The sequence below is a fragment of the Motacilla alba genome, chromosome Z (genome assembly GCF_015832195.1).
Source record: "Motacilla alba alba isolate MOTALB_02 chromosome Z, Motacilla_alba_V1.0_pri, whole genome shotgun sequence".
NCBI classification, from domain to species: domain Eukaryota; kingdom Metazoa; phylum Chordata; class Aves; order Passeriformes; family Motacillidae; genus Motacilla; species Motacilla alba.
The window spans coordinates 32,949,774-32,964,544 of NC_052046.1; the positions used below are offsets into that span (position 1 = coordinate 32,949,774).

At 38.0% G+C, this 14,771-nt stretch overlaps 1 protein-coding gene across 5 annotated transcripts in view; it reads left to right on the top strand.

Annotated features, from left to right (window-relative positions):
* LOC119695508 (synuclein alpha interacting protein) overlaps positions 1-14,771 on the top strand; it is an 88,506-nt gene that overhangs the window by 47,815 nt on the left and 25,920 nt on the right. For all 5 annotated transcript variants that reach the window (XM_038124172.1, XM_038124171.1, XM_038124173.1 and 2 more), the window contains 3 exons: positions 8,492-9,354; positions 11,004-11,183; positions 12,626-12,739. In XM_038124172.1, coding sequence (XP_037980100.1) covers positions 8,492-9,354; positions 11,004-11,183; positions 12,626-12,739 — 1,157 coding nt within the window. The remainder of the gene's footprint in view (positions 1-8,491; positions 9,355-11,003; positions 11,184-12,625; positions 12,740-14,771) is intronic.

Consider the following 14,771-nt stretch of genomic DNA (forward strand, 5'->3'; position numbering starts at 1 on the left):
TTTGCGCTGATAGTAGTATTGGCAAAGTGGAAACAGTACTCAAAGGTGAGTTTTCTTGCTACCTACTACTTATTTTGGTGAATACAAGATAGTACTGAAATATTTTTATTTTTACTCTGTTTATTTTCTGAGTAAATAATACAGTGCCGTACAGGAGTGTATCACTTTACATGTCTGTACAGACTTCAGTATCTCAAATATCTTGAAAAAGAGCTGGATTAGTTAACATTATATAAGGCTCCATTTGATAACTTTACACAGTTGCTTTTGACACAGTCTTTTGCCTTCCCTGTATGGTAGATGGTTAAAATAATGTTGCCAAAGTATTGATGATGTGTGATATTTTTTATGAAAATGGATTATATAGTAAATCTTTCATACTATAGCATGAAGCATGCATACTAATTTATATCTCCATTACACTATTAATTCAAGTAGTGACAAATAAAAAACACTCAGAGGTTTTACAAAGTGCTGATACAGCTTTTTACTTCATACTGACTCCTGCTTAGTTAGAGGTTGCATTTCTCCTTTAAAACAGAGAGGACTATGAAAGTAGCTATCCAATAATTCTTTTTTCAGAAGAACTAAAATTTAAGCAAATGTTGACCGTAGATAAGACATGTCATATTCTAAAAAGCAATTGTCTGTCATCTTTGTCTCAGGAAAGTATTTGGTTCACCAATACAATTAAGACAAAATTGTGGAGAAAGCAAGATTCAAATTTATACTTGAAAAATTAACTATATATATACATATACATATATACATATGTATATAGGCAACTGTTTTCACCAGCAGGATTGTTGGAACAGGTATAAACCAGACCAGTTTCTTTTTATGAAATTACAGTTTTTAACTGTATGGCTGATAACATGGAAGTGTTACTATTCATTGTTTGCAGATAAGTTTGGCAAATAGCCCTGTCTTTCCGATTTTCTTTCCCCCTTTCATGTAAACATTGAATAATAAGTTAGTAACATATGAAAGTATTTGGTTATATTATTTTCAAATTACTCCAATCATTTGGTGTTTAGAAGTCAGTGTGTCTTCTCTAGCATTTCACATAATTCCTTCAGCAGAATTTTTGTGTTTTTTTAACTATTTCTGATGGCCTGTAACTTTCGCTCAGATTACTTGTTCTTTTGGAAGGGGAGGTATTAGAAACCCCACCATCACCTCCCTTTATTGGAAAGCACTGGCAGGTGGAGTGTATTGTTGGGAAGGTCCTGTTCCTGCTTCGCTCTTTTGCAAGATGTGCATGACAGCCATGAAGCAGCTCAGGACAGTCTCTGTCCTGACTCAGAATCAAAGAATCACAGAATATTCTGAGTTGGAAGGTACCCACAAGGATCATCAAAGTCCAGCCCCTGGCCCTGCACAGGACACCCCAAGAGTCACCCCACGTGCCTGAGAGCATTGCCTAAACTGTTCTTGAACTCCGTTGGGTTAGTGCTGTGACCACTTCTATGGGGAGCCTGTTCCAGTGCCCAGCCACCCTCTGGGTGAAGAACCTTTCCTGATATCAAACCTAAACCTCCCCTGATAGAGTTTCATGCCATTCTCCTGAATCCTGTCACTGGTCACCATAGAGAAGAGATCAGTGCCTGTCTCTCTGCTTCCCCTCACAAGGAAAATGCAGAACTGGAATGAGGTCTCCCCTCAGTCTCCTCCAGGCTGAACATTACCAAGTGAACATTACCAACATTACCAACATTACCTCCAGGTCACAATACCAAGTGACCTCAGCCACTCCTCACACGGCTTCACCCCAAGGCCCTTCACCATCCTCGTGGCCTCCTTTGGACACTCTCTAACAGCTCAATGTCTTTTTCATGTTGTGGCACCCAAAGCTGCCCCCAGCACTCGAGGCCGCCCCAGAGCAGATCAGGACAATCCCCTCCCTTGCCTGGCTGGCGATGCTGTCCCTGATGCCCCCAGGACTCAGGGGCCCTCCTGGCTTCCAGGGCACTGCTGGCTCATGTTCAACTTTCCATTTTCCAGGCCCCACAGGTCCCTTTCCATGGCTCTGCTCTCCAGCCTCTCATTCCCCAGTCCGTCCATTCATGCAGGGTTATCCCATCTGAGGAGCAGAATGCATCACTTTTCCCTTCTTAAGCTTCATACAGTTGATGATTGCCCAGGCCTCTGGTTTGTCGAGGTCTTTCTGCTGGGCCTCTCTGTCTTCAGAGAGAGTGTTCAGCTCCTCCTAATTTTGTATCATCTGCAAACTTCCCTAGTATTCCTTCAAGTCCTGCATCCAAGTCCCTTATGACTTCTCTGAGTCCTTCTTGGATTTAGGAGATTCTGACTCAGGAAAGTTCCAACGGATTCTTGGAGCCAAAGTATATGTGTGTCAGTATCCCCAGATTACCAGGGGAAAGAGATGTGGTATTGGCAAAAAATTGCAGGCAAAATCATGGTTTATCCACAATAAGGTATGATTAAGGGTAATTGTTTTTTCTACAATCATGCATCAAGATAATGATCTTTAGGTAGCATAATAACCACTAAGGTGGACTTTATCTCAGCTGTTTAGAGCAAGGTGCTAATTAACTCCAAGAATGTGGGTTTAAGCCCTGTATTGGCCGTTCACTTAAGAACTGGACTCAATGATTCAGGTGGATCCCTTCCAACTCAGAATATTCTGTGATTCTGTAATTTTTTTTATCTTCAAAAATAGAAAATTAAAGAGTGTGGTTTAGAAATGGACCAAGCTAGCACATTTTTCCTGAAATGAAGTGTTAGCCAGAGTGCCCGTTGATTTCCAGCATTGTTTAATATAGATTGATGAACTGAAACAGAAATCAGTCCTTTTCGCTTTTGTTATTGAGCATGAAATTGGTTGCATTCTTTTTGGGCAAATTTTCTAAGGACACTTGAACAAATGGTTCAAGACAACAGTATTCAACAAGCTTCACTGAACCATGTCATTGTTGAAGTATATTCTGTCATCTGTGACAGCTTTCAGTTGTCATTAAATGGCTGTTTCAAATGAAGGCAATATACTACTCTAGATCTTTATTCACTGATTGGTAAAAACAAATTCACTTTTAATGTCCAGCAGTTATTCTTCTGCACAGCTTTATTCATTCCCAAAGAAACTGCCATTTGAAAAATTATTCAAAATATTAGTTTCATAATTGAGAAAAATAAATCAATGAGCAGAAAAATTCAGTCTCAATTTCTGTCTCAAGCATTTGGTAGTTTTTAGTTGTATGAGAAAATGAGGTAAAATTTGATTTGGAAGCAGTGTTAAAAACCATCAATTCCACAGACTTGTATTCTATATCCTATATACTATATTGTGTATTTGAGACCATACTCTCCAGATATCTCCCAGGTAAATATGTCTGAAACAGTAAAGTACTGATTGGCTCATTCTGTGGTAGAATACTGAAGAATTTTCTTAGTAAAAAACCAATTGTGGTAGCTACATATAAGTTTTTTTCCTACTTAATTTTTGCATCCTACCACTTCTTTTTTCACACATTTTATGCCAGAATCATCTCTTCTGGTTTTTCTTTAGAACTTTGCTTGCTATCTTCCTTTTACATCCATAGATCACTCTATACAAGAGTAAACCAAATTTATTAATTTCAACATTTTCTTTGCCTTTCCTTTATTATCTATTTGAGAATGACAGCTTTTTTATTATTCTTCCTCAAGCCAAGATAAGAAAAAATATTCATTCACGGAGACACAAAATGTTTGAATTACCTGGAAAATACGCACTGTTATTTAAAAACATTAATTATTATTTACCCTATGGACTCTTCCTTTCTTCTTTAGAGTGACTTGAAATTCCACTTAAATGGGAGTAAACCCTCTCCATTTTTATCTGTGCAGGGTTGTTCTTTAATTGAGGTTCTCATGCTATAAGAGTTTTATATGTTAAAGAACTCCAGTATGTATTCCTGGTACAGGTTATTGATATATTAAAACTGTAAAACAGTGCCACCTTCAGTCAAAATGAATTGAATTAAATATGAATTTTGTGATATTAATAAAGGAATAAATAGATACTCAGATCTGGCTCTGATGATCCACTGATTTATAAGAGACACCCCTTCCTCTGTCACATGGAGCCCATATACTTCTGTAAGTGTTGGCAATACACTGGTGATAACAAACATGAGTTTTTGGAACGTTTCCCTAGTGTAGTCAACATCTCAGCACCTGTATACAAAGTCAGAATCACAGTGCTTTATCTGGACCTGGAATTAATGCAGGTCTTATTTGATTCAAGTCGCTGCTGAAGGCATATCACAAGGAAGAAGCTCAGGCATTTCTTTCAGATGACAGTAAAACTCCAAATATGAAACTTTGTGTAGATTTGCTGCAGGTCCCCTCCTAATATTATATGAGCAATATGTTGAAATACTGCATTAAAAAAAATATGGGCAGTTGTCAATGCTATTCACAAACTTTCTTAAAGTAAAACAAGATACTGATATTTTCATTATACTCATGAGAATTTAGAGGCATTTTGATGTTTGGCATTAGACTGTAAGTATCACAGAAACTGCCTGTCACAAGTGTAAAATTTCATCTGTGCATGAGGTTATCTTGATGACTGCAGAAAACTCAGTTACACTGTAGTTCTACAGATGCTTGTATACCAGGTAAAACGCCACCTCTCACCATGCTCTGGACATAGAGATGATTGAAAAATACTCTGAAGTCAACATATGCTTCCAAATGGAAATGTGTTATAAGGATCAATTTTGATTCCTGAAAATAGAATCAGGTGGGGATTAAATTGAAGATAAGTTGCTTCCTAGTTGCCCCCTTTTCTGCTTATTTGCCCCCAGTAGTTCTAGGACATCTCTAAGTAAATAAATATGTAAGAAAGCCTATAAAGAAGCCTACAGGCCTCTGGACTCATTTGCATTTTGTCTTCCTCCAAAAAAACATAAAACACAATATATGGTGAGGAATTACATCTGCAAATTTGGCCCTTGCAGGTTTTTGTTAGATAAAGTTTTTTTTGTGCCACAGAAATACTTTGACACCTCAGGTCTATCAGGCAGCTAACACTTCTTTACCAGTGTGAAAGAAGTCTGTGATTTTTATGTTCCTTGCTCTTTTTGCCTCAGTAATGCAATAGTAGAATTATCCAAGTCTCTTATATTAATGAGTAAAAGTTTGGGAAATAATTTTGACACATAGTTGGGGAAAAAAATGTTCACCACCTTTTAGGAGTATACCAGTATTATATGTCAGATTCTGGAATCAAGCTATCTGCTTCATGTTCTAGCCCCCTGCCTTAAACTCAGGCCATCTTTTACTGTTGTTTATAAAATAATCAAACAGTATTTATTTGACCCAGACTTTTAATGGCCCCTGTCTGAGTTCATAAGTATAGAGAGATGAGCAAGAGGCTTTTCCTCTGGAGCAGCTGTTTAAGACTACTCAGCATAACTCCTATTGTGCTGGTGCTTTGGGAGCTATAGACAACATTTGCTTTTGCTTCTTCGGGGAACAAGCAACTGAAAGCAGAATGAAAGCTATGTCCTGGTCCACTCCAGGCTATGGTGCAGTGTCATGGAGAGGGAAATCATGCTCTAACTGCCTAAGGACTGATGCAGCTCTCAAGGAGTAAATGGTACAAAGAAATACTGTGTCTGCTAGTCTGACTTTCTTTTGTCCCTTCAGCTATATGGTTAAATGCTATGTTCTAATCCTTTATTAAAAACAGTGGAAATTCATCATCTCAGTTAAGTAAAGAGGATGTTTTTAAGTCAGTGAAAATATTATTAACTGGTTTTGTTGTTCTAGTCTGGTTCTCTTTCCCTGGAAACGCTGTGTATGTAAGGAGATGTTGGGGGAATAAAAAAAAGAAAAATGGAAGTACCTTACTCTGCTTTAACTTTAATGAAAGAAAGGTGAAGTACATGACTTCACAATTATCCGAGGCATGTTTGTAACAAACATCATTGCTTCTTCTCAGTGCCTGATTTTACAGTTTGGTCACCAGTGGTTTATGTAAATGCATGTTATTAAAGTTAAAAAGTGGAGAAAGTGAAGCAACAAAATAAATGTAAACTTAAATAAAGTGACGACAGACAAAATGTTGATGCCTTTTCCTCTGTCTAGACCCCTGTGTTGAAAGCAGTGTTTTCATAAAACTCAGACAGAATTCATTTCCATACTGACTGCTTAATAGTTCCTGTCAGAATAAAACAGCTGGGAAACATATGGTATCCATTTCCCTGTATCACTTGGAAAAAATTTCACATGTAAATAAAACCAACATAAAAGTGTAGGCCTTTGAACCTAGAATCTTATACAAAACATAAATAAGTCAGTACAGTGTGTTCTTTGTATTGGCCCACTAAGTTACATGCCTTTTGATTATTATTATTTTTATTTCTTCTTCAGAAATGTTTTCTTAAGCACTTCCAAAAGTATTAATGTAATTTTCAGACATCCATAACTACTAAGCCATTCTAATCTTTTGCTACAGATATTAATGTTGCACTGAAAGTGTATATATCTGTTTCCTTAGGAAGGTGTTCATGGCAAATTGTGTGTTTTGACCACAAATTAGATCCCACTGATATGCAGTTAGCAGAAGTTATAAATCTGCTTTGTTTAAACAGTATTCTTGACTTTTAAACTGCATTAACTCTTAGTGTACATTGAAAGGGTAATAGTAACTGCCTAAATGCTTTTGTGGTTTTAGTGCTGTCCCTCAACTGAAAATAACAAGAGAAAGAAAACTATTTGCCAGAATTTCACTTATTTTGAAGACCATCAATATTACCAGATGGGACTATTTCTGAAAGAGTACAAATTCAGTAGGATTGAGTTCAAGTTCAGTAGGATTAAGAGTTCAGTTGACTTGAGCTCCTTCCCTTCTCTCAAGTCAGTTTCACTGGTCAAACTATCCTGCAGTGCACTGAAATAATTGTCTGGAAGCTCCAGAGTTGTAGGTGTGAATGTGGGTGTCAGTGTACACAGGTTATACATATAATGGATGGAAAGTTTGACAGAGAAGCGCAACATAGAGAGGAGAAGTTCAGAAGGAGCATCACACCTCAATAAGTAGGCTTAATTTTTAGATTAGAGAATCACACAATTGTTTAGGTTGGCTAGAGCAGGTTAAGCCAGGTCTGTGTCCAGTTGAATTCTATCTCTAATGATGGAGATTTCGAAAAGTCTCTGGGCAACTATACCAGTGTTTGACCAGCCACACAATTTATAAAGTGTTTTCTTGTGCTCAGATAGAATTTCTTATATTTCACTTGGTGCTGTTTGCCTCTTATCTTGTCATGGAGAAGAGCCTTGTTAACTCTTAATGATGAGATTCCTCCTAACTCTTTCCTTCCCCAAGCTGAACAGTCCCAGCTCTCAGTTGATGTTAATGAATTTCTAGTTCTTATAAGAAAAATACATCTTCCAGAGGAAACAGGCCTTAAAATTGAGTTGTTGTTACTGGTGCTAAAACAAATCCACTAAAAAGCTTTGGCTAACTCTTTTTTTGCCCTCTCAGAAGATCATCCTGCTCTTATGATGCCTCTCAATGCAGAGCAGAGTACAAACAAACAGAGTTGGATAAGACCCCTGTAAATGCCACTAAGCTATTACTCATGGAATGGGTCAAATGGGTCAGGTTGGAAGGGACCACAGCAGGTTGTGTGCTCCAATCTCCCTGCTCAAGCAGGGCCATCCCAGAGCACATGGCATAGGATTGTGTCCAGGTAGTTCTTGAACATCTACAGTGAAGGAGATTTCAGAACGTCTCTGGGTAACCTGTTCCAGTACTCAGTCACCTGCACAGTAAAGGAGTTCTTTGTGTTTGGGTGGCACTTCCTGTTTATCAGTGTCTGCCCATTGCCTCTCCTGCTATTGCTGGGCACCACTAAGCAGAGCCTGGTCCCTCCTCATGAAACCCTCCCTTCAGATACTCAGAGACATTGATGAGGTCCTGCCCCAGTTATCTCTTCTCAAGGCTGAACAGGCACAGCTCCTCAGCCTTTCCTGCTAAGATAGATGGTCCTGTCTCTTACTAGTAACAGCCCTCTGCTGGACCCAGTTCAGGAATTCCATGTCTCTCTTGTACTTAGGAGCCTGGAACTGGACACAGCACTCCAGATGTGGCCTCATCTGGGCTAAGTAAAGGGTGAGGAACACCTCTACATCAGTGCTGGCAATACTTTTCCTGATGCACCCCAGAATGCCATTGGTCTTCTTGGGCACAAGCGCACATTGGTGGCTGATGGACAACTTGTATTCTTGGTTAGAACTTGATTGAACTAATTATTTGTAATTATTACATTATACATCCTTGAAGAAAGTTTCTTTTAGGGAATGTAAAATTCTTCAGTTTTGATAGAGATGCCATTAAACCTGTTTAGATATGAATCTGGCATGTTATCATATAATTCTTGTTTCCATTGTTTGGCCAGGTGTATTTTTTAAGCATGCTATCATGTCACATGTCAGGTAGCACTCACTGCTAAATCAAATTCCTTTATTTCTCTAGTTTCCAGCAGCAGCTGGAACTGTGGGGTCTCAACTCTTCTTGGAAATGCACAGAAACCAACAGGAATTGCAGATGTATGCAATAAATTCAGACCAGTGAAGAGGGTTTCTCCATTAAAGCACCAGCCAGAAAGCTCTGAGGACAATGAAAGTGATGACCAGAAGAACCAGAAGGGAGAATACCAGAAAGGCAGTGATTCTCAGTCTGCACCTCCAAATGATGACCAGAGTCCAGGAGAAGGAGAGAGTCTTAAAAGCAAAAGCACCGAGCCTGCTGTTCTGCTTGGGGAGCTGGAGCACTATGACCTGGATATGGATGAAATTTTGGATGTGCCTTATATTAAATCAAGTCAGCAACATGTTCCTTTTACAAAGGTAGCTCCTGAGAAAAAACTTTTAAGTGTGTGTTCAACTGTGAATGGTCTAAGTGTCAAGACCTGTCCTGCGGGAAGCACAGAGAGCTCGCCTGCTGGCGGGACGCAGTTCTGTGTGCTGTCTCCTGTGAAAGGCGCTCAGCTGAGAAAAACGCAGCCCATTGTCCTTGATCAGCACAAGCATTCAGCAGAAGAATTAGAGCTTTCCCAACCTTTAGTTAAGTGTAGCTCAGCCCATGAATCTGAAGCCCAAGGCAAGGGCTTCTTCAGCAGGACGCTTGCTGATCCTCTTGCTCACAAAGCTGAGAAGACTATGCCGAACTGCCATCGGAGGACTTTCCACCTGCAGACGGCAGTGGCAGAAAGCAAGCAGCTAGAGGAGCTGAGCATGAACTGGAGCAGTGCAGGGGGCCCAGAGGAGAGGAGTGAAGAGGTGAAAAAAATTAAGAGCATCTTAAACATTGTAAAGGAAGGCCAAATATCTTTACTGGTAAGTATCATCTTTTTCATAAGAAACATAGAATTAAAGTCATCTATGATGTGGTTTATTAGGCTAGCTAAGCTGATGCTCATATTTTGAACCACTTCCCTTTTTATCTTGTAGACTCCTTAGAAATTAAGCTTATGGGCTTCTAAATGGAAAGTATTAATATTTAAACAAAATATGTAGCAAAACCAAGATAATAGGTTTATATATACATGGCCAAGATTGCTGTTTTATGCAGTACACTGAAATTATAAAGAAGGCAGACATTTTAACTAATAGGATCCCTTAAATATGAAATTTAAATCCTGACTGAGTTTTGCCTTTCACATTTGTGGGTCACTTTGCTCAATTATTGCTGGTTTACCACTGTTGTTATGTAGGGGTTGATGATGGGAACAGAGAGGCTTCTGTTGTATTCTGATTATTATTCAGGAGTGTTTATGCTGTCTTGTTGCGGCAGCATTCTCAGGGAGGAGCTTTCTGTAAAGCCTTGTTGGCCTCTGACCCATATGAAGGTTTTTTTAGCAAATTCTAGCACTGTGATCAGGCACTGTCAATGATGGTTTCCAAAGTAACTGGCTGCAAGTTAGCACAATGATGCAGAGCATGTGATCTCCACATGGAACAGCTGGTGAAGGCACAATGTATGTATAAAAACTGTTTTTGTTAGATTTTTGTTTAGCTTCTCTGTTTAGCAGTCTAGCTCAAGCACAAAGGCATGCCATTAACATAGAAACAAGGACAAAGGAAGATATTCAAAACTAGACAGAGGCAGAAGAGAATATTAGATTACTCATTAAAAAATAAAAGCAAATTAAATTTGTCTGAAATAGAAATTGGGGGGATAAAAGAGGACATCCTAGGTAAGAAAATATGTATTTTTTGCAAACTACTGGAAACCTCTTCATGAAGTACACTCATGGAACAATACTCTGGCGAGACTACATAGCTCTAGGAACTTTGTTATTGCTACTTCTTGACTCTGTCTTCAATCTTCTATTTTTCTTTAGGTGTTTCTCAATCCAATTGTTTTGTCTTTAAATTAGTATTGGGAAGAAATAATGTATTACATCATAGTGGTGTTGAACTTTGAGTAAATATCTTAACAGTTTTTTTCATGGAAACAAGCTGTCCACAAGACACAAAAGTCTTCTATCATGTGCTTTAACTACATTTTAAACGGTGCTTAGCATAAGCTACCACTTTTGTGATGAGCAAAATTAATCAGGAATGTCTTTTAGAAGTCATGAATATTTTCTCTTCAATTACTTAACAATATAATGCCAATAATTTAAAAGGAGAGAAAACTCAAAATAGACAGAGATTATTAATATGTGGGTATTTTTGCAGTTACCTTGTTGATTAGACTCATGCAAAGGCTTAAAGGCACTTAAGATCTTGCACTGTTGCATGACAATTGCATGAGAAGGAGAGAAAGCTCACAATTAATCAAGCCACTGAACATCCAGCTTCTGTCCTTATGCTAATAGTACCCTGTTTCTACTAATAGTGAAGTGAAAAGCTCTGGATTTTGACTTGTAAAAGAACGTGCCTATTGGGAAACCTCCTTGTGTTCGGCTTGTGTTTGGGGCTGTGAGGATAAATGTATCTTTTTATCCTTAGTTGTAACTAACATAGGCTTTTTTTAACAGCCACATTTAGCAGCAGATAATCTGGATAAGATCCATGATGAATATGACAACAATCTGTTGCATGTAGCAGCATCAAAGGGACATGCAGAGTGCCTGCAGCATCTCACTTCTTTGATGGGTGAAGACTGTTTGAATGAACGAAACATTGAGCAGCTAACTCCAGCTGGGTTAGCAATAAAGGTAACGGGCCCTTTCTCTACTGTAAGGTGACATAAAGGTGGTTTAGTTTCCTCCTGTGATGGCAGTAAGAAATGCATCAAGCAGGATGTTATTTTTCAAGCTTTATAAGTATGGGAAAAAAACCCTGTTGGCTGGTACTATATAAGCAAAGTAAAATGGATTATTACACAAGATGTAATATCCACTGTATAACAATGACAATTTTTACATTGTTGTCAGTGCATATGCATTAATTTTTAAATCAGTCTACTGAATCTAAAGACTATTTGTTATATTTCAAGCAGCTTTTTAACTTGGATTCAGTTGTTTCGTTAGGGAGCATAACAGTTTCTTGTTTTTTTACAAATACTGGTATAATCTTGTAAGACAAGTGTGAGAACAAGTTTACAAAGCATAAAAGCACCTTGAGGTGAAAATTCCGGGTTGTCTAAAGCAGTTGATGATTTAACCATAGTGGTTCTGGTTCTTTAGTGAGAGTGAATGGTTAAATGTCATTCCTTTTATCCTCTAAATACCTTAAGGACAAAGAAGGGAAGGGGTGAAACATAATACAAGAGTTTCTGTTTCTTTGAGGGCTTTATTGTTACTTGCTTCCTGGGAAGGGTTTGGAAGCTGGTGGATTCCTACCTGCAGTTTTGCATATTTGAGGCATCATTTCAATGACCTAGGGCCATAGTGCTGGTGGCAGGGTTGGGGTTTCTTATTTTTCTGGGCCAAGCCATATGATTAGAATATTAAACTGATCCTAGTTGTACTAATGAAATGCTCTGAAATCTTGGCCTGTACCAAACTGTATATTTACAGTCTGCCAGTTTAAAGTCTCAGAAAATTTTTACAATTTTACTTTCTTGTTTAGTCAAGGTAGGTATATAATGTGTTTGTAAGCCAGTAAATTCTAATACTTGCCGCTTTTGTGGAAGAGAGGTGCACACCCCACATTGTACAACATTATGGGAGTCACAGTGGTATAAAGGAAGAGCAAGAAAAATAAATATCATTGTATAGTGTTGAAAACCACTCTGGAACTAAGAATCAAGAGCCACAAGATTTAATTAAGCCAGATGACTTAAGACTCTTACAGAACTTTGCAATGACCCAGGACAAGTCCAGTTATAGAGGTCATAATTAGAAATACTTGTGCTGGGGCACCCTCACTTACAGGAAGAGCTCCAGCACATTCACACTCTTTTCTCTGAATGACAAAGAATGCTCAAGTATTATTGGAAGTAAAGGAAACAATTGTTAAATAAGCCAGCCTTTCTTTTTCTTTTTCTTTGTTTTCTGTCTTTCTGCAGAAAAAGACAAAAGGTGTTATTGGGTTATTCTTTAAATTCTTAAACAAACTGGAAATATTTAATAATTCTGGTAAGCTTTTTGCTCTCTAGTAGATGTGTTTAGAATGGAAACAGCTGTAATTAATACTTTTTTTTTTTACTTGTTAGAATGGTCAGCTGGAGTGTGTTCGGTGGATGGTGAGCGAAACAGAAGCTATTGCAGAACTCAGTTGCTCAAAAGACCACCCAAGCCTTATTCATTATGCAGGTTGCTATGGCCAGGTATGACTTTTACTTCTTCAAACAGTTTACTTAGATGCTTGTTCAAGAATTTGAATAAAAATATGTGTGTCATTTTGTAGCTTTTAATTACAGGTGTTGTGAATTAGTTGAAGTATAGCAAGATCTTTTCTAACTTAACCTGTATAATTTTTCAGCATTTTCCCCTCTGAAGTTGTGTGTTTGTTTGATTGATTGATTGTTTTTTTGGTTGTTTGGGTTTTTTTAAGGTTTGAATAATGGCAAGAAGAAGATTAGCTGACATATTAGGTCAACCAGTAAATCCTAAGAATGTCTACAGAGATTAGCTGTCATCTAGAGGACTCATAGGATACATTCAGAAGAGCAACAACATTTTGCAATTTAAGAATTTGTTGTATTGGCAGTGCAGTATGGTGAAACTTGAACATCATCTGTATAGCTTTAGCCACTTTAGCTGAAAGCTACATACAAAAGTAAGTTGTAGATTCACAGAATATTCTGATTTGGAAGGCACCCACAAGGATCATCTAGTCCAACTCTTAAATAAATGGCCCATATGGGGCTTGATCCCATAAGCTTGCTGTTATTAGTACCATGCTCTAGCCAGCTGAGCTAATTGTAAATCAATCCTGTTTCACATCCAACTTGTCTATTAATATAAAAATGAGAGAGCACTGAAGTACAGCATTCTAGTGCTTTGCTAATATCTGGAGGAACATATATGCCACTTAGTTACGCTACATTCTCTTCCCACAATGTCTGTTTTTTCCTAAGTAGATATTGCAATAACCTATCTTCAAGGGATCTTCTCCAGGATCTACTGTGAAAGAAATAGTGATCAGTTATTCTTCTCTAATCTCTTTGGCAGATGGACCATTTTATCCCACAGTTTCTTTGACAGACATTTAAGACAAGTCATGGAATCACATGAATCACAGACTAGTTTGGGTTGGGACCGTAGAGATCATCCAGTTCCAACTCCCCAGAAATTGGCATGGACACCAAATGTCAGTGATTTTTTGCTAATGCTTTTTACCATTCTTAAGAGACAGCAAACAAAATATAACCCCTGAGAAAACCATTCTTTGCTGTGTGTGATTGTCTCATTCAATGCCATACAATTATTGTGGCATATTTCTACTGCTAACTGCTTCTGTCCAAGCATGATTTTATTGTTGGGGTAGGGAAGGAGAGGAGGCAGGTTTGGATGGCTATGGAGCTGGGAGTCTACCTTTTCTCCTGCTGTTTCCATAGGCACAGAGACACCCTTGTTTTCATGCTGAGCAAAGATCTCCTTTTTTCTGCACTTTCTTACTAAACAGATGTTACTGGTGCGAGATAGGATCCTTCTGGATATACAGATTGCTGATGTTAGCAAGTTTGCTGTAAACCCAGCACTAAAGAATAGAGAATGTGAGTCAGATCAGAACTGGATTAGAGAAAAGAGTGCTTGCTACTGGGAAGAAAAAGTTTGGAAGAGAAAGTTGCATGTGAACTTAAATTCATATCTTCACTTGATTAACCTGATTTTGTCTTCATCTCTAAAGATATTTATATAAACTAAAGCCAGTGAAGTTTTGGGGTTTTTTCAGTTTTTATGAGCTATGCTATCTACTGCCAGAAACAGATCTGGCACACTTTATCTAGATTCTTTTCAAAGCAGAACGGAAGCTCTACCACTTAAGAAACACCAGCTTCAGTCAGCCACCCATGAAATTTGAAAAGGTGATATATAAAATGCTGCCAAATTTTCTTAGATGAATGCCAAACAAAGTTCATATGTAATGCAGATGATCTTTTTTTTTGTAATCCATAAACAACCTTCAAACGTGAGGGAATATTGAGGCTGAAGGGGTGCCAGACTATCTTACCCAACTGTGTTAAGAAAAAAAAAATCATCAAGAAATTTAAATGCTTACTTGGCGGTGTCCTGGAAGCTTTAATTTATTTTACCGTTACTTACACACGAGATAATCCATGTAAGCACTGGTCTTGGAAGAATTACAAGAGTAATACTTTTACAAGGAAAACCTGTTATTGAATCCTTTTCTAA